This window comes from Cornus florida, unplaced genomic scaffold (assembly GCF_030987335.1).
Source record: "Cornus florida cultivar Cherokee Brave unplaced genomic scaffold, ASM3098733v1 CherokeeBrave_3.0.0_Hap2_Chr05, whole genome shotgun sequence".
Taxonomy (NCBI): Eukaryota; Viridiplantae; Streptophyta; class Magnoliopsida; order Cornales; family Cornaceae; genus Cornus; species Cornus florida.
Window position 1 is genome coordinate 98061961 of NW_026775575.1, and position 20030 is coordinate 98081990.

A 20030-nucleotide genomic window follows, 5' to 3' on the forward strand; every position below is an offset into this window, starting at 1 on the left:
TGCTTCTGAACCTCCGTGCACTGAACCAAGCGAAGATGTCGCTCGATATCCTGTTTCCACTGATGAGCTGTTTTCGCATCGGTGGAGCCTGTGAACTCAGGTGGGCTCCCCTTTGTGAAAGAACTCCTAGCCTTCTCCCAAGTATCAATCCGAACAACCGGTGCTGGTAACGGTGCCGGCTGTACTTGAGGCTGATTCCGAAGTGCAGCGGTTACCCCTGCTTCTATAGCCCGAGCAATAAGGTCATTGATGTGAGGAGGAAACTCTGGATCTCCTCCCTGATCCCGAGTCTGCTGAACTTCCTCATGCTCCTCATAGAACTGACCCTCATCCTCCTGACGCTGCCTACGAGCCGCCTCCCTTCGTTGCTTGTTTCTCTGATTGTCCCGTCTTCTTCTAGCGTTAACCATTCTGTTAACATAGAAAGACAGACATTAGTACGATTTAACCGAACCGTAAAGAATACAACGAATCCTAATCTTAGGCTCTAACTAAAATAATACGCTACGCGGAAGTCTTAAAACGATAGATTCCTAGAGACACTTGAACCTGGAGTGCTCTGATACCAACTGTGATACCCCTCGATTCTAGAGCCACGGGTGATCAAGTCCGAGCACAGATCCGAGGGATATCAAACAATTAATATTTAAACAAGCATTGGAATACAAGATGAATTAAAAATAAATAGATAAGCTGAAAGGAAAACTAAATAATAAATTCTTATTTAAAAATCCTCAAATAAATAATTATTAAAATCCCATAATAAAATCCTCCAATCTTCTGATACCAGTAATTAATTAAACTACAACTCAGGAATCCATACTGTGGACCCCTAATAATATCCTAACTGAAATAACTGAATCGAAATAAAAATAATAAGTTACTAATGAAGAAGAGTCCTACGTAGAGTCGGAAGAATGAATAGCTGTCTCTGCTCGGCACGAACAATCTCTAAGACTGGAACTGACGAACACCTGAAAAATAATGGTGGGTCAGGCCCACATACAAGTTCTAATCTACTACATCCCAAACAGAGACCCGATACACGTACACATCCTAATTAATTCAACAATAACTAAATAGTCCATATATAGATATATATACACACTAAAGGAACCTCACTAGACTATAGAGTTGTCTCAACCTGAATAGTAGGCAACACGCAAAACGCACATATAGTGGGCATGAGTACCTAGACCTACCAGGGTACACAACCGCACTATATCTAGCTACACATCCCTGGCAATATACGCACCCTAACCACTGATCCTAAGACTCAAGCTCATATCATGGCATATAATTCTATATGTAAAGTCCATCATATCCAACCATCCAAATAAACTATCCAATTATTATTTCAATAATATGTCATCCAACTATTCCGTTGACCTGACACGAATAAGTAGGACTTAACACTGTGGTTAATCCGTTCCCTTATTAAAAATAGGTAGGACTTAACTCTTAAGTTAATCCGTCCCTAATATGCCACCATCCCATAATGGTGCATTAATCCATATCACAACCAAATAAAAGTTTCCAATTCAAGGATAATGTAAATAATATTTACATTTAATAATCCAAATAAATATGATATAAATCTTATATACATCCTTTGCATTTACTTAAGCAAAAATATCAATTCTAATTAGCATGCATTTAATTTACATCACAACAAATTAACATGCATCTCGACTAAATTGTACATCTCCATGTTCTGATTAAATTAATTTAAATCTAAACAATTGATTAAAATAATTTAATCCAACAATATTTAATTAATTTATCCTTTTAAAATTAATTAAATTCCATACATAGCATGTAAACTTAAATCATGCATTCCAATTCAAGGATAATGTACTTAAATTAAATAGATATTTAATTCAGATCCATCATTCAAAAATAATAAATACTAATTTAACATTCTAATAGTAATCAAAATAACATTTTAAAAAATATTTAATGCATAACTAAGTATTATTATTATTATTATTTTTTCATGTACAAGATTTATTTCTAACCCATATAGCATATCAGATTGTAATTGTTGCTTGTTTCCTCCTCGTGCAGCGTGTGAACCTTATGAAAACAATGAAACTTCAATTTAAAGAAAACAGCAAACTGATACATGATTCATATCACTTTGTAATGCTTTGTTTTCCTTCCCCTCGTGTGGCGTGTAGTCTTATGAAACAATGAGATTTAAATTACAATGAAACAAAACTGATATACCACATGTTTCCTTCCTCGTTCGGCGTGCATACCTTATGATGAGTTACCAATTTTGATTTTTCTATCTATCACACACAGACACACACACAGACTGATACATACGAACATCATGTGAACAAAAATTTAAACACTACATAAACACATAATGGAAACCATAACTCAAACATATGCATCGATTTGTCAATATTAAAATTCATTACAAACCTATTATTAAAATACATGAACTGAAATTTTCAAATAGATCCATGTAATTAGATTCAATTAATTTATTTAAGAACCTAGATATAATCTAGCATGCATAGGGTACGAATCAAAGGAGAAGAGAAAGATTAAAACTTGCCTTTAGGGATTAGATAAAACCCTAGCCTCCTTCTTCCTTTTCTCTTCCTTCCTCTTCCTTCTTTCTCTCTCTAAAATATAGTACGTAATATATTTCTAACCTCTTTCACAACCCTATAATTATATATTTATAGGCAAATAAAATAACCCTAATCCTTTTTCCAATCCAAGCCAAACTAATAATAAAACAAAATAAAATCTAAATACCAAAAAGGTAACTAAAATATATGGTACGTATAATCTATGTGTAATCCTTTTTATATGTAATATATAAATATATATGACTTTCCTTATATATATATATATTTATTTGTTTATTAAATATACATATACATGGGTAATTATCCGTCCCCATTAAACTCCTTATCCAAGTAGTCCATGGAGCCCAATTGGTTGGTCCATTACTACTATTCATATCCAATTCCTTAAAAATATGAAAATAAAAATAAAATAAAACAATTAAATTCCTAAATAAATACACACCATCACACAATTTCATTTAAACAATTAAATCAATTAACACATTTAATAAATAATTAAATCAATTAAACAAGTAAACAATTAGCCAAGAAATCAACTAAATAATTAAATGCAATTAAAATAATTTTAAAAAAAATACCGAGACTATCCTTTTAAAATCAGGGGTATTACATTAGTGTATATATATATATATGTTAATACTAAAAAAGTAAGATGTTTTTTTGTGATGGGACCCACTTGTTACTCATTTTAGTGGCCTTAAAGCCTTTGGCTGAACATTTCAGCCTCAGTTTCTCTCTCCCACAAGAAGTCTCTCTTTCTTCCTTTTTATTTTCTTTTTCTTTGAGCTTCAATTTTTCTCCTCCATTTTCTGGCCAATCGGTCGGGTTTTTGGTCTTGGTTCCTTGACAGAAAATGTCCCTCTCGTTATTCTCTATCACATAATCAAAGGATTTAATTTTCTGAGAAGCGGTGATTATTTTATGAATTTTTGAAATTTTTGGATTTAAAGTTTCGGAGAGGGTTTTGGACCACTTGGAATTAGATTCCAGAGCTGAGCCTTTGGAACAGAAGAATCTCCTCGTCAACGGCTACGTTCCCACCGAACAGTTTTTCATTCCGCCTCTGTTGACTAATGTTTACTTTTGTTAACTGGCATTGACCGCTTTAACCGGCATTGACTTTTCAAGCCAGGGGTGCATTTTGGCTACTTTTGAGGTAGGGATGTCTAAACCGTCACGTTTTGACTTTAGTTAAGTTCGTTTATTTGACAAATGTCAAGATTTAATGTTGATAATGTATTTACTTGTTTATGTGACGAAGTATGACCTAAATGATATTAATTTCGTATATTTATATATGTGTTTAGTTACAAAGTTGTTTAATGAACATGCCTTGCGTCGAATTTATTTCTTGAAATTACATATATATGATGATGAGTATGTATAACTAAACTGATAAAGTGCAGGCATGTTTGCATTGTTTTCATTAATGTATGATTCCATTCATAGCATGGGCATGGTTTGGGAAAAGTGAGGTTAGAATGTTTCTTTTTAAAGAAATGTGTTTGGAAAGGATTGTGAGGAAATGATTTAGAAACGAACTGAATATCGCGAGTCCAGGGCTAACTTAACCTAGAGTGGGCGCGACCCGGTGTAGGGCGTGAAAAAGTTGACACTAAAAGTGTCAATCCCGGCTTGGTAAAATCAGTTAGCGGCTAACGTGACCTAGAGTGGGCGCGGCCCAGTGTAGGGTGTGAAAAAAGTTGACACTAAAAGTGTCAATCCCAGCTCGGTAAAGTCAATTAGCGTAGGTGGGGATTTGGAGTTGATGTGAGACCAAGCTCGAGACGATTACGCAATGCGTTGCATTTCATGACATTTTGACACCTATGATTATGACTAATTATATAATGATAATTTTTTAAATTGAATGACATGGATTGTAATTTTGATAACTCCTCATGTATGATCCCGACATTTTTTTTTCCCGTTCTTTGGTTGTTGGCTCAAGGAAGTTCAAAATCAGTGTTTTAGGCATTACCTACTGAGCTGTTGAGCTCACCCCTTATCTTAACATTTTCAGGAAACCAGAAGAGTATGGACATATGACTTGTACCCATGGAATTGGACGCCGCTGCCATTCTACATGTATTTGTGAGTTTTCTGTGATGTTAGTGATATAATGTACTATAAGTCATGGGATGATGTATATGTATTTTATGCATTGACATAGGAAAGGACAATAATGCCTTAGATGACTTCGGATTCGGGTAAGGACCCAGTAAACGATTCGGACCCCTGAATTCGGGTCATTACAGAACCAAAAAGAAATAAAAATAAAAAATCAATAATATAAATTAACGAGTCAAGGAATATTTTTGGACCTAAGGAATTTCCTAGATACAAGAGTTTTCTTTTTTCTTTTTTTTCAGTAGAGAGAATTGTAAGTGCACAAGGTGGCAATAATGGAAGATATGCAAATTAAGAGCGAAGGGAGTAGAGTAGCATTCAATAGCCTACTCTCTCCCAAGTATCCGGCCAAGGTTATCGTGCCATATGCAATCACTCGAGCAATTGTCCCAGCTTCAGTTGAAAGCAATCCACCATTGTAGGTTCCCCGTGAAAGCCTTGATGACATGACTCGAGAGAGGAGTGCCAAGTTGGCACCTGCATTGACAACCAAATTGAAGGAATCAAAAAAATGGAAGCCGCATGACTCACACCCCACAACTGTCACTAGATATATAAAGATGCAAAGATAAAAATTCTTCGAAATTAATTCATAATCCAAACTCAGTTCAACTACTAAGCACCTACAATCACTGTTTACAACAATAGATCATTCACATGTGGGTTAAGATTTATTTTAACATTACTAGCCTTCCAACTGGCTTATGAAATTTCAATTACTTACCTCTCTTGAGGTCATGACCACTGCAATTCAGTTACATGACTGCCTTGATTGCTATAATATTAACCCAATGATGTAATTTTCAGTGTGTGAAGATTTCTAAAGAAGTAATGCCTTTCTCAAGGTTGCATTGTGAACCTCAGCAGAAATAGCTGGTCATTAAGATGGTACTTAGAGACTCTTCTTATTACTTGCTTGAATATCAATAATTTGTAGCTATAGTTGCTTAACACAAATTTCCTTAAAAAGAGGGTTGAGTGCAATTTTCCCCATAAGATTGTTGTTATTGCGTCTAAAATCCTACTTTCTAATTTTATTTCTATTTTAGACTTTGTGTTTTTTTAGGAAAGTTCTTATTGGTAATACTTGGGCTTTAAGGGAAGGTTTTTATTGGTATTTTGTTTAAGAAAGTTCTTATTGGGTTTAGAACTCAATAAATAGAAATCTAGAATTTTGGTTGCGAGTTAGGAGAGAGTAAATGAAAAAAGATGCAAGAGAGTTGCCTTGTGCAGAAATGAGTGTGCGAGTCTCGAAGCCTCTACATCACATGGCCTTTAAAGATGTGATTAATGATTAATAGAGTAGAGAGAACACTAATGGATAGAAGGGAGTCTCTTGGAGAGGTATATCGTGAAGGGCTCGGGTATTAGTCGTACATACCCTAGAGTGGGAATTTGGGTATGGTCCAGCGTTGGGCATTTTCTACTATTATAGTTTCTCTACAGAATTATTAAAATCTCTTCGCATCCGTACACTAGGCCAGATTGTGTCGTATCATAAATTATATCTTGTGTATTTGCATGATTCTCTATGTTATGATTAGATCTCTAAACCAGAGGAGATAGGAGAGGCAGAGTATCAATGACATTTTAGAAGATTCAAGTAGCTCTTCAATGAGAAAGTAATTGACCCCCATCCTAGCCCAAAGTATCAGGAAATCCAAGTACCATCCATTTTGAATTCTCAAAACAGAGGAAGGCATGTGGATCTTGTTTTCCTTTATGAGGTAAGTAATGTAGTTTGCTGTCCAAAACAAGCAGCATTTATGGGTGTCAGTCTTATCATTGTCAGAGTCAACTTCAACAGCATGGGTTGCACAATAGGTGTTGGCGCTTTCTGCACTGAAACTTGATCCCATAAACTCCCACGATGCCCGTGCCTCTAGACGGGAATTGAACCTGCAACTTCCATAAAAGGGAGCAACATGAGAACATCTGAGCTGGAAAGCTGGTGGTTACAGGCATAAACTACTATTTCTTGTTCTGGTGAAATTCAACTTGCAATACACCAACTATTATGACGTGATCTATGGTGGCATCTTCCCAATGATACACATCTACTTTAACAGAACATCTCACTTAATAAAATACGGGATATCCTGATATGATGCATCAAAAATTTAGGAGAACAATACCAAGAGGATGCACTTACTGCATCACTTCATTTTATATCCATGAGTCCATGTTTCATTGGAGCTCCTCCACTGTTTTTTCCTAACATTTTTTTCTCCTTGAGGAGTGTTCCTGCTCCCCTTTGTACTCCTTTATCATTTCTCATATAATCATTCAGTTCACAGACAAAATAGAATTGAGTAAGTTCATCAATAATGCAAATCTTACCTTCTAGTACTTCAGCAGATACAAACATTATGAGTCCCGAGCAGACATATTGTGGCACAGTATATGTACCTATTATGTGGAAGCTTGAGAGTATGCCCAAGTAAACCATAATTTCAGATGCCAGTAAAATTTGCCTGCAATTAGATCAATGAGGAAAATAAATTAAATTGGTGGGACATAGGAACCAAAGGAGGGGGGAATGCCAGATCAGAGGAGCTTGCATACCACTAGTTGAGTAATACATAGTGAGCAGATATAGATCATCTTATTAAATGCAACAAATCTTCAACAATGCTTTCAATGACCATGCTTATTGCTTTAGATAGACGTTTCAAGACAACCCGTTGGCATAGAAGCCCTAAAAGTACAGATGCACCAGATTCAAGATGCATGAAATATTCATTGAAGTTGATTTAAAGAATTCACCAGTGATGTATCTTTAGAAATTAGGAAGCCAGTTGATGAGGAATTTTAAGACTGGTCATAATTCAGGGAAGAGCAAGAAAAAAAATTCCAGATTCAAAAATTCTTGCTTTTGACGTTTTCATGCTTTTGACGTTTTCACAACCATTTGGAAGATTCAAGGATAACTCAGGATTTATGCAAATCTGTTCTTCCTCCTTTGTCAGTAAACATATAGCTCAATAAAGAACTTGACCATATTTTAGGAATCTGTCTGAATGTGAAAGTGCCAATGCAAGCATGATGGTTTTGATCTTTCGGTCTAAATTGACATCACAAAACAATCTTTATTTTTTCTTTTATATTCATATATATTCTTTTTGGCATTGAGAATGTTGCAAGCCTTTTCTGGGGGTGAAAGTTCTATCAACAATACACTACGTAATCGACAAATTAATTTTCAACATAAAAATAAAGTTAAATGCAGATTATTGGTGGCCGAGTTTTCAAAATCAGTAATAGATCAAATAGTTTACCACACCATCAACCTGAAAAGCTTTGCAACAGCAGCCATTGATGATCATATCAACCAATAAGCCATGTGTTGCTCAACAGTGGCCACTTGTATACATATATATCAGTCAAATTTCTTTAGGAGAATTCTTTATGGCTTTTGGAAAAGAAACCAGTACGGATGAGCTATAAAATTCAAATTAAAAATGATAAGCTAACAATGCTTGTGGAAGGATCATCACCTAGTATTGGCTTTTGCAAGGAGTTTCAACTGATACTTAAATACTAAATAATCTAACTAAAACTTAATAAACTTCAGATCAGAAGTACAATGAATGCCTTGTTTAATAAAGCAAAGATTCAAAGAGCATCTCTGCTAAAAATTACCTGTCTTCAAACATGTTGCTAATGTAGCTTCCAACAACGATGTTCACAGGAAGAACTGTTAAGCCAAGACATGCAAGGAAAATTGCCACTGTACTTGTAGACCAGCCAAAATAGTGTGTGGTAATGACACTAGATTCTGAAAGTAAAATCTCCATTGCGTATTTAAGCATGAAGTAAATCAGCAATTGAACCTGATAACATCATATAGCATTATTTCAGAGAGATCATGTAAGTTCGTTTGTATTTTAGCTCCAGATAGAGGACGCATGAAAGTTTGATTTTGTTTTAGTTCCAGATAGAGGATGATATATACTTCTGTTTTGAGATTTCACAAATAGTTGAGATCAAGAAGGGGAAAGAAAATCTCCAAGATGCATCGAGTCGGCTCATAGTACTTGCCGATATAGAAATAAATAAATAATGTCAGCACTTCAATCATTTCTCCTTAAATATCAACAATAAGTAATGATAGAATATTTTGAGAAAACAATTAGGAGGTACTCAATCCTGATTTTGAAAATTTAACCACCAGTATCCCAATTAGGAAATTCAAGTTCATAAGGTGAATAGATACAAATATTAATCTCATGCAAAATAAGACACTTGAATAGATTGTGCATCTACACTACTTACATAATAGAAGTTCCCTATTAGGCACTCTTGAAACTTTGAGTTCCCTATTAGGTTTCTAGCTTCCAAAAAGAAAGCCCCTATTCTTTTTAAAGACACACACTGTGACCCTAAATTCATACTGCATCAACAGGACATGTCCTTCCAATATGACATTAGGATAAGTTTTTGTGTGCGCGCCAGCACGCCCCAAACTATAGTAGAACCTGTAGCCCCTGCAATCCCATTCCCATTCTTTGAATGTTAACCTGTACCAACTACTCTCTTCAGGGCCATCCTCATACCACTCTGCTGACAGATCATTGGCTTATTATGAAGTTGTTAGGCACATTATCATGAGTAATTGCAAAATAATTGCAGAGTCCAACCAAATCTATAAAGATAAATGGAATGTAATATCAATTATCAAATGTGTGCATATTGTATAATGCCTAAACCTGGGATTTATCTGTTAGATTCCCCAGATCAGAGGGTGCAGGAAAGGGCTGAAAAAACTTTCACAAGTACAAACACCATTTTGGACACGTTTGATTCATTTCTGCTTTTGAGCAATCTTCTTCCACTCGTTCACTAAACACGGTAGTTAGAAAGTAAAATATTTCTTCTCAATTAAAGCACTTGAAGTTATATTAAACTTTAATAATTCAAATTTCATGTTTATATCTTGACTTTGCTGCAAAAACTACTACTCAAGAGACATAACTCAAAAAGAAGAAAGAAAAATCAAATGGTTCCAGCGATCATCACATTCTTCAATTCCACATTCTTTACTTATATATAGATTGAGCAATAGACACTCACATCATTCCAACAACCAATTTCTTAACATAGTTCAAGAGACAAAAGGCATAATAGCTACCCATCAGTTTTACTGAATCGCATCGCATGCTTATGATTTATGAACTTCAACAAAATTTCACATACCATTCCATTTCCAACAAAACCAGAGATTAACTCAAGCTTGATCTAATTCTATCCCCTAGCTCTATCTGCTCATATTCCCTCTTAGATTGGTTTGCATGAATAATGCCTAGATATCCTTAGATTCGTTTTTTTCTTTATGATATTCAAAGGGTCAGGGATTGCTAGAGAAGAGTAGTGCTTACAAATGATTGTAGCTTATTAAAAGCTGCACCCATGAGTGTTGGAATTTAAAAGGGTACATGCTGCGGACAAAATCAATATTAACTATTCCAGGAATGCCTCATAAGAGAACTATTGGGAATCGTTGCTCAAGCTGCGACTCAATTTCAGTTTTGCAAAATCATAGTTCAGTCGCTATTCTGCATTGTGCGCTGAGGACCTTTGCACTTTCAATCTTGAATTTAACTCTTTGGAATATCATAGATCAGTAGCTATTCTGTACGATGTTCAGTTGCAATTCTATTTCTGGGTTCTATTCAATCTTCCTAGCTCCTTGTTCTTTACAAGCACGTTCAAGTAATATCAATTACATAACAGATTTTTATCTTAGAATTTATGGAGATAAAGTTCAAAACTTTTAACCTATTACTAAGTTTTGGCTTTAAACTCCTATAACGTTGACAAATTAAGTTCACTCCCACTAGGGACCAATGTTTCACATGACGTCAAAGCTCAGACCCATAAGTGACTGCCCCCATGAATAACATGCAATTGAAAAGCTGTAATGATGATACTGCTTACTGCATAATTTCTTAATTGTGTCCTCCAGATAACTTGTGTCAGTATTTCTTAATCTGAAAAGATTTGAAAAACTCTATAAAATATTGCAGAGATATTTCACTGTTAGAGAAGCTAGTAAGCTCTCTTTTGTGCAGACACTCCAAACAGTCATGGAAGTATTTGAAAGCTCTGTTACATGGACTCTTCAAAAGTAGTGAATTACCCGTGTCGGATACAAATCCCTCGGACATGGGTATGGGATATGTGTTCGACACTTTTGGTTAGACACATACTTAAAACAAATATCCAATCATTCAATTACATTATATTATTACTTTAAAAGGAGTTAAATGCCTATATTGAACATTATATTAGATCAAAACAGTACTTTACTCTAGAAAATAAAATAAAATAATTACTAAAATGAATATTTAGCCGTGTCCGTGTGTCCTTCTGTTTGGAGATTTGACACATCCGACACAAACCCGTGTCCAACACCCGTATCCGAGTCCATGTAACATAGTTTGAAAGAAAGGTTCAAAAGTATGCAATCAACTTAACAACTAGTACCTTCTTGAAGAGAGAATAAATTCAAGCACGTAATATAAATCATTGAAGAAACATTTCATGTTTTATTGAACTTAAGCCATGCGTCTTTTGTCCTAACTCGTAACAATAATTCTTACCCTAAGATATGCACTATTTTTTTTTCCCGAATGATGGAGCTCCAGGTCAACACCAAATCCAATGAGATTCCCCAATATTAATAGGTGCATATATTAGCAATTCCATGAAGAATCAAAGATTAAATATACTTTCAGTTCACCAAAAACAACTCTGCTGCTTTTACAAGCCAATATATCTAATTTGGTATGACTGACTCTCCTAGTTATTTCATTCTTGCAATGTTAGATACCTGGAGAATGAAATTGTTAACTGACATTTCATTGTACATTCAGTGACCTAGAAATTGAAAAACTGAAAATGAAACACATACCTTCACAGATGGCGTAAGCAACCTATATGCTGATCCTATTGAAGTGACTGGCTGACGAGATTCCTCTGGAGCTTCTTCACTCTCATCACATTCTTGGTCACCATCTTCACCTTGTTGGGTTTCCTCTGAACTTTTGAGAAATGGTTGTGCAAGACCTTTTTCAAGTACATCATTCTGTACTGGTTCTATTAATCAAAAACATAAAAATCCATCATCTCTATTTAAACATCCTTCCCTAATATTGTTCAGTTAAGCATCTTTTATACTCCATTGATGATATACTTTAAATATAGTAATATGGAACTAGTGAGAAGCCAGGATTTTCAGAAATAACTGCTTAAGTGATTGAGAAAAGTAATACAAAAGCCCAATTTACACCCATTTATTGACATATCTCATCTTGTTGCTCAAACTACTAACTTATACGAGTTACTACAGCATACTTCTTATTGTTTGCAGAATTCTATCCAGTAATGAAATCCGAGCATTTGCAAGAGTCAGTCAACACATTCCAGAATTGTAGAGGTCTCTATGGTTGGCTGAGCAGTTGAGGGGTGCAAGGTGGTGATGTTCAAAGACAATGTTTATACAACATAATAGTTATTTAACTACTAACAAGAGTAGCATTTGACTTTTCTTTTTCTTTTTTCAATAAGAAAAGTATTCATAAAAAGGCGCTCAAATGGGGAACGCATCCCATATACAACTAAGAGTTGCATTTGAGTTGACAATTCAGACAATCAACCAGTCCAAAGGACCTATAGACTCACATTACAGACTCATTGAGGTTCACTAATCTAAAACTAAAAGACATTAACCAAGTGTCATTCCTCCTCCTCCTCTTCTTCCTTTATCACATTCTATTTTATTTTATTTATTTTTTGGGTATGTCAGAAATCAAACTTAGTCACATGAGTTTTTTTTTTTATAAGTAGTCACAGGAGAATTTCAAAGCACATTAAGTTGGAAGAGCCATGCCAAGGATTACTATAAGAACATCGTGAGATTCAAATCTATCTCATTTACCATCCGAAGAGAGATGCTTGCTCCTGTAGAGTTAATCTGCAGGATCCTGTCATTGATTCAATAAAAGCAGCCACAAACAGATTATCCCACTCAACAAACTTCTTCACTTCATGGCGCAACATGCATTTATTATGCAAGAAGAGTTACCTGCTCCTACTGAGGAACTTGTTGATGATGAGAGATACCATTTTATGTCGCTTCTCTTGAACTTAGTGAACACATTTCTTTATATGGTCAATACGTATATTGTTGTTCCCACAACAGATAACTACTCTATCAGCTTAGGTGCTGCAGCAACAGTCTGTGGGATTGTTATTGGTGCTATGGCTGTCGCCCAGGTGTTTTCCTCGGTGTATTTCAGTGCTTGGTCGAACAGATCATACTTCAGGCCTCTAGTGTTTAGTAGTATAATGCTTCTTTTGGGAAATTTGCTGTATGCATTGGCTTATGATCTTGACTCAATATCTGTTCTTCTTACCGGTCGTCTTCTTTGTGGGTAACTCTCTCTGCATTTCTGTGTATGTCTCTCTTTTGTGTTTCTGTGTTAGTACGAGTCATTAGTTGATGAGTACAATTCAGTAACATGAAAACGTAGATAATTGCATTCTGCTTTATATTCATCCTTATTGTAGCCTAGGCATATTCTATATGTTGGTTTTTAAGATTGTAACTAAACCTCATAATATAATTTTTACACAAATTGTGTTCTCCAAATTTTCAGCTTCGGTTCTGCTAGAGCTGTAAACCAGCGGTATATCAGTGACTGTTTACCCCTTAAAATTCGTATGCAGGCTTCAGCAGGTTTTGTTAGTGCCAGTGCTCTTGGAATGGCATGTGGCCCTGCACTTGCTGGTTTACTTCAAACTAATTTTAAGATATACAAGATCACATTTAATGAAGACACATTACCTGGCTGGGTTATGGCAGTGGCATGGCTAATTTATTTACTATGGTTGTGGATCTCATTTAGAGAACCTTCCCATGTGATTGAAGAGAATCAGATGCCACAAGGATGTAATGCTGGTATGTCAACTTCTACCATTCTTCTTGTTCTGAATCATATTTTGAATTTTAGAAATATATATTTTTAATAAAAGATAAATTGATTAGAACTCACAATTTTTATTTAAGTGCGCCACACAATTGCCAGAAAGCTAATACATTCAACAAATTTGTATTTTTTATGGTTTATATTTTCATTTACTCACTGAGGATTTACTAAATAAGAAAGAAGTTTATGCATTAGAGATAATTTTAACAAAAATATTAGTGTTTTTAAATATGGAATTGCGTCTTTTCTTCTAAATTTTAATTCTATAATTCCAAACATAACATAAGATTATTTTGCTTGACAAAGGCATTTGTATCAATCATTTGAATTAATAAAGAAAAATGATGTGATACATATAAAGTAATGTTAGAAGAAGAAAAAAAATATAGAAAATGGACTGAGATAATAAAAATATATATAATTTCATAATCCACTTTAAAGCACGATTACAAAACCTTCATTTAAAGAAACCCAATTCAATTTAATTTTATCAAATTGAGTTGAGTTCAGTAAACAAATGTATGAAAAAAGAATAATGTTACATCTTTTTATCATAAGAGCACTCACAAGAAGAAAAAAAAAAAAAATTGTTGATCAAAAGATAGATACAAATTCTCTCATGCAAAGGAATTAAATAAAAGAAAATTATTTACAGTCCAAATTCGGCCAAGGCAGTTTCACATAAGGTTGGCGTGGGATCCACCATGTTGCAGTGGTTTTATACGAGGAAATTAATCATAAGACAGTTGTCTAAGGTCCCCTGAGGAGAAGGTGCTTCTTCACTAAACTTAGTATTTGTGTACTAGGACATTATTGAGCCTCCGTCCAAATATCTCCTCCCTAATTTACTTTAAAAAAAAAGTGTTTGTGAAAAATATTTTTTACATTATTAAAAATATATAACCCTCTCCGCCCACCTTGCGGGTTAATTAATGTTGACCATATAGACTTTTTTAATTATATTATTATTTTTCTTCAAGACCATAATAGACCTCACTTGACCACCTTGGTGGGCTCATCATTGATGGTGACGAAGCAGGGTTGAATCACCTGACCTGACCACCTAACTCTGTAGTTTAGAATCATTAATGAAAAAGATCCAGTGACCATCTTCCCATGTTTTTATGCCGATATGAACATAAAATATAAAAGAAAAAAAAAAATGGCAATCAATACAATATAAACGAAGCAGACTCAAACAGTAAAACTGGCCGGTAAATACAATATAGTAGCACATACAAATTGCGCTACTTTTCTTTACTAACAAATAAGACTCACAAACTAGACTAGTCCCTTTTTGTGAAGGGAATTTCGTGAGTTGTTCTTGTGTCCCTAGTGTATCGCTAATACATCGTGCAGTATCATATTGCAACATATATGCATGAACATCTTATTTGTATACACTAATATAAAATTGTTGTATAAAATATATATAATACGGTTTTTTTCAGCATAAACGCACTTTCTAATGGTTTGTATGGAAAAATATATCTTCAAAGTCAGAAATCACTTGGAAACTAATATATAATCATGGCTGTGGACTCGTTCCACAAATTCATTCCTGGAAGAATTTAGACCTATGAAAATCTTCAATTCTCAAGTCGAGTTTATGACATCCAAATCCAAAATCTAAGGAACAGTTGTATATGCAACACAAAAATCAACAATACGGAGATGGAAACAATAATTAAGGTATTACATCAACCAGACATCCAATGAAAAAATAAATAAATAAAAATGACACAGAAAATAGCCGGAACATTGATGTTTATTGATGTTTCCATTGCCAGATAAAAATACAACATAAAAAGGGGATTCCCTTTCCAAACTTGTTTTTCGCTACTTACATCAGATATTCTTCATCCAATACTCTTGATTACTAATAAATTTCTGCGAATCAGCAAAAAGAACTCTAAATTAACCAAGGGAAAAACCACAAAAGATGTCTTTGCACTCGGAAAAGAAAAGGAGTATAGGATACACAGCCCTTTGCTCTGGTTGGACACAACATTCGGTTTCTGTAGAAGTTGTACAACTTTGGAAAGGTGTGAGAGCTCCCAAAAGCCATAATATCACTCAAAGAAGAGATACTGCAGCATGAAGGAAAACAAAATTCTGTTCTAATTGATGACAAAAATCGAACCCATAACCCCACACTTTTTTTAGATGTCATGCCAACACTTTCAACATGCGGTTGTCCACAAGTTAGATCTGCTTCAGATTTCCTTAGCTTTCAAGCCACAAGAAGCATTGGATTAACAAAACCAGTCCAGGAAGCAATCCTCTGGCTCATTTATGAGTGATGCATCAAGATGACTGCACATCTAACTATCCAACGCAAAGGTTAGAAAGCCACCGTAAATGCCTCTCACTCCCTAATTGTTTCATTTAGCCACCTTGACTGATAAGCTTTCGCCCGTTGAGGAGCAATAATCTCCAATGCACCATGTACACACTTATGGTATGAGAAGTCTTCGACTGTTCCATCAGTTCTTACCAACAAAAAGCAGCGAGTATTTTCATGTTTTGAATGATAACCAATCTGTAAACAGGAAACAAAAAATCAAAAAATAAAATTATCTCAGGGAACATTTCATATAAAATAATTAGAATGGATCTTTGAAGAGTTCTTGCAGCAGTGACTAGCTAGTAGTTCTGGCACAGAAATACTCCTGTCTTCAATCTCTAGTCATTTGCACTTTGAGGTTCATTCATTGATTTGAAAATTACTTCCAAATACAGGCACTGATGAAAGTATTTGGGTAAACCAAAATATATAATCACTAAACTATTTTCCTAATAAGCCATGATATCATATTCTAGATTGTGTATGTTTTAACAGAATATATGATGGAAGTGTTTTCCTTTATGAACAAAAGGGTGTCATAGAAATTGAGATACTTTCTCTCTTTTTTGATAAGTGAAAATTCGCCGTTGCCGGGGCAAAATTGACATACTTTCAACTAAGATAATGGACTAAAACATTGAATTTTAGGACATGATATAGGAATCTATTCTGATAAAGGAGTTCTCTGCTTACAAATCAAGCCATTGGAAATTATTTCTAGCAGTCTTTCCAATGAAACAATTGTAATCTTGGTTACTCGTCTTCTAGAAAAAGTGCTAGTAAAGAAATTTAGAATGAAACACCATGACTGCAATAAGTTGATAATTTGAGTAGGCATTTTAGGTTTCAAAGACATCATTGAAAGTTCTACTTAGCCTATGCTGTTGAAATTTCACTCTGATAATCTGTTAAGCCCTAACTGACAATACTAAGTTTTAAAACTCATGATTGAAAAAATAAAATAACACAACCGTGGCTTATATAACTAAATTTTGGGTAGAAAGAATCCCAACTAATATTTGCATTATATCTCATAGCACATCTTTTTGGCTTGACTAAATAATGCTCACTTTTAAAATAATTCGATTATCTTAGATTAGTAAGCAACTCAGGTTCTAAACAATCAAATTGCAGAGAATGTGACAATTTTGTCCTTTTCAGGATAACTCACGTGTAAGTAAATAAATAGACTCCTTTTGAAAATTATTATTCACAAAATCAAAATTTCTTTCATTTACCTTTATTTCCTGAAAACCAGTTCCAATCTTCTCTATCCTTCGAGGGTGAAAATATAAAGCCATCATTGCAATAGACTTGTCCACATCACTTAACTGGTGATTGACAGGATACCTACATCAAAGATGGTGAAAATAAAAGAAAAGAAACATACAAATCAAATTAATATTTTAGAAAGGATTATAAGGTAACGAAGATCGATGAATAGCAACCCCACACAGAACAATTAACTTCTGATAAAATGTGCTAACAATTACAGGATCTTGATTAAAATCATGTAAGCTCCTTAAGCATGCCTGTCTGCTACATAGATGCTTGTAAGCACATCAGTATTTACAAGTGGCTTAATTATGAAATTCTGAATACAATTCAAGGCAAACGAGCTGACCTTTCATTCAAAAAACATACACATGTACAAAAACTATTCGCACAATGAGATCATCATAATTAATCTGCAAAAGTAATCCCCATGATTGAGTTACATGGATGAAACACATATGGCACTGTGTGTTAACCACCATCTACTTATAAGTTTAAACTAATAGAGAAGATACGTAATAGTCTAGAGGCATCTAGTTTTACCATTTTTGTGATCTTAGTTTTATTCCTAGAATGTGTGATTGTGTAGTGGGGATAGCCATGAAATAGGGATTGGATTCTATAGTTGATATCTGTTTATTGTGGATTTTATTATGTTGAATGATATTTTAGTAGGTGAGTGATTGCGTAGTGGGGATAGTCAATAACTCTCTCCAGGTGTTTCATACTATAACTCACTAATTTGATACCACAATAATTTGAACAATTTTAAGTATCCCTTTTATTCTTATATATAGGTAGCAAAAATACTTCTACTCATCAGGCATTTTTTATTTATTATTATATTATTGAACAATTTTCTTAGCCAAGACAAACCGACAAAACCTAAACTTATTTTTGTCTTACTCGATGCTTTTTGTACCACTCATGACTGGATCCTACAGGAAAATATGATTTATCTACATTCCCTAAGGTTGCAAAATCTTTCTAAACTGCTTTTTCTATGATTTTCATAGCTTCTCAATTTTCCACATTTCTTTAATTTCATCACCCTTCACGAGAACTTTTAGATACTCACTCACAATGCACTTAATATTGTTACAATCTCTAGTTTTCCTCTCTCTTCACTTAGCAGATTTGTATATATTTTTCTTCCCATCCTTTACACCTCATTTAGAATAAATATTATTGAATGCTCTGTACTTAATTTCTCTCACTACTATTTCTCATAAACTTCTTCATTTGTAGCTTTTTAACAAATTTTGTAAGAAGAAGAAGAAGAAGAAGAAGAACATTTCATTATGCACAGCAGATCATAATTCTAAAGAATGGCCTCAGAATTAACAACGCATATTAGAGCCTTGTTACTGTTGTTGGCCAGCCAATTACAAACATTGCTTGATGTTACTGTAAATTCACAGTATTAGCTTTTGAAGTCTCAACTTTAGTTGGAAAACCCTTAAACCACAAAACAAATACTTAATCCTTAGAAAATTAAAAGAAACGGCAAATTACACCGACACCCCTTCAGGTTAGGTCAAATCTCAGATAGATGAACATTTTGGTTTTAACTTTCAATTAGACCCCATATCAGCTTTTCATCTTAAAAAGGTATAAAATGTAATTTTTTTTTTTTTTTTTTTTTTTTTTTTTTGATAAGTAAGAATTTTATAAAAAAACACTCAAAAGGGGAGCGAAACCCAAGGAAACAAGATGAAAAGGCCACAAAAAGCCTCAAGCCTTCAAAGAGGCCAAAAAAATAACAATCTCCTCAACAGAACGATAATCTCTCCCTGAGACCCAACAAAAGAGAGTAGAAATAATAGAGAACTTAAGCATAGAAACGTGTTTCTCCTTGCCATCGAAGTATTTCCGATTCCTCTCGAGCCAAATGCACAACCAAACACAGAGAGTGGTAGCCCTCCAAGCATCCCGGATGAGCGCCCCAATAGAGAAACCTCTCCAAGCCTCAATCAACCCTCTAGAGGAATAGGGCATAACCCAGGGGACCCCAAATAACCCAATCATCATATCCCAACAATCTCTGGCCATACTGCAATGCAACAGAAGGTGATCCACTGTCTCCTCATCGCGACGATACAAGTAACAGCGATTGATAACCACCTACTTTCTCCTCCTCAAATTATCCTGGGTTAAAATCCTACCCAAGGCAAACGTCCAAGCAAAGAAGGCCACCTTAAGGGGAGCCTTGGAGCGCCAAATAGCCTTCCAAGGGAAAGTGCCACCTTCCCCAACAGAAAGGTACCTGAAAAAGGATCTCAACTTGAATCGACCCTGAGAGAGTGGACTCTAAAGCCAACAATCAGCCTCCTCATGAGAGATCACCTGACGATATAGTAACTCCAAAAAATGAGTGACCTCTTCAGTTTCCCAATCCTGAAAATGCCTCCTAAACTCCCAAGTTAGTCTTCCGTTATCAAGGTGATAACAGTCAACCACCAAGGCCTGCCTGTCAGAAGCAATCCTGTAAAGCCGAGGGAAAGAGAGAGCAAAGGGAAGCTCCCCACACCAAAGCCTTTGAAAAATGAACATGATTACGAAAAACGTCCCATCCCTTTCGAATGCAAGTCCAAACCCCCACACCCCTAGGACCACGCACCTCAAGAGAACACCACCCACCACTGATTTCCCCAAACTTGCTGGCAATAACTTTCCTCC

At 34.9% G+C, this 20030-nt stretch overlaps 2 protein-coding genes and 1 pseudogene across 5 annotated transcripts in view; 1 reads left to right on the top strand and 2 right to left on the bottom strand.

Annotated features, from left to right (window-relative positions):
* Positions 1-4751: 4751 nt before the first annotated feature.
* On the bottom strand, positions 4752-11841 carry LOC132309822 (SPX domain-containing membrane protein At4g22990-like; the record flags this gene model as incomplete). The annotated part of the gene is made up of 4 exons (XM_059808091.1): positions 4752-5216; positions 7080-7213; positions 8382-8572; positions 11653-11841. Coding segments are annotated over 4 exons (753 nt in total), but the record flags the coding sequence as incomplete, so codon positions are not given.
* Positions 11842-12334: 493 nt separating this feature from the next.
* Positions 12335-15799, top strand: LOC132309823 (SPX domain-containing membrane protein At4g22990-like; annotated as a pseudogene).
* Positions 15425-20030, bottom strand: part of LOC132307849 (DNA-directed RNA polymerase IV subunit 1) — a 42384-nt gene continuing 37778 nt past the window's right edge. For all 4 annotated transcript variants that reach the window (XM_059805718.1, XM_059805720.1, XM_059805719.1 and 1 more), the window contains 2 exons: positions 17315-17426; positions 15425-16271 (listed from right to left, as the gene is read on the bottom strand). In XM_059805718.1, the coding sequence (XP_059661701.1) occupies positions 16098-16271; positions 17315-17426 (286 nt within the window). In that variant the 3' untranslated portion in view covers positions 15425-16097. The remainder of the gene's footprint in view (positions 16272-17314; positions 17427-20030) is intronic.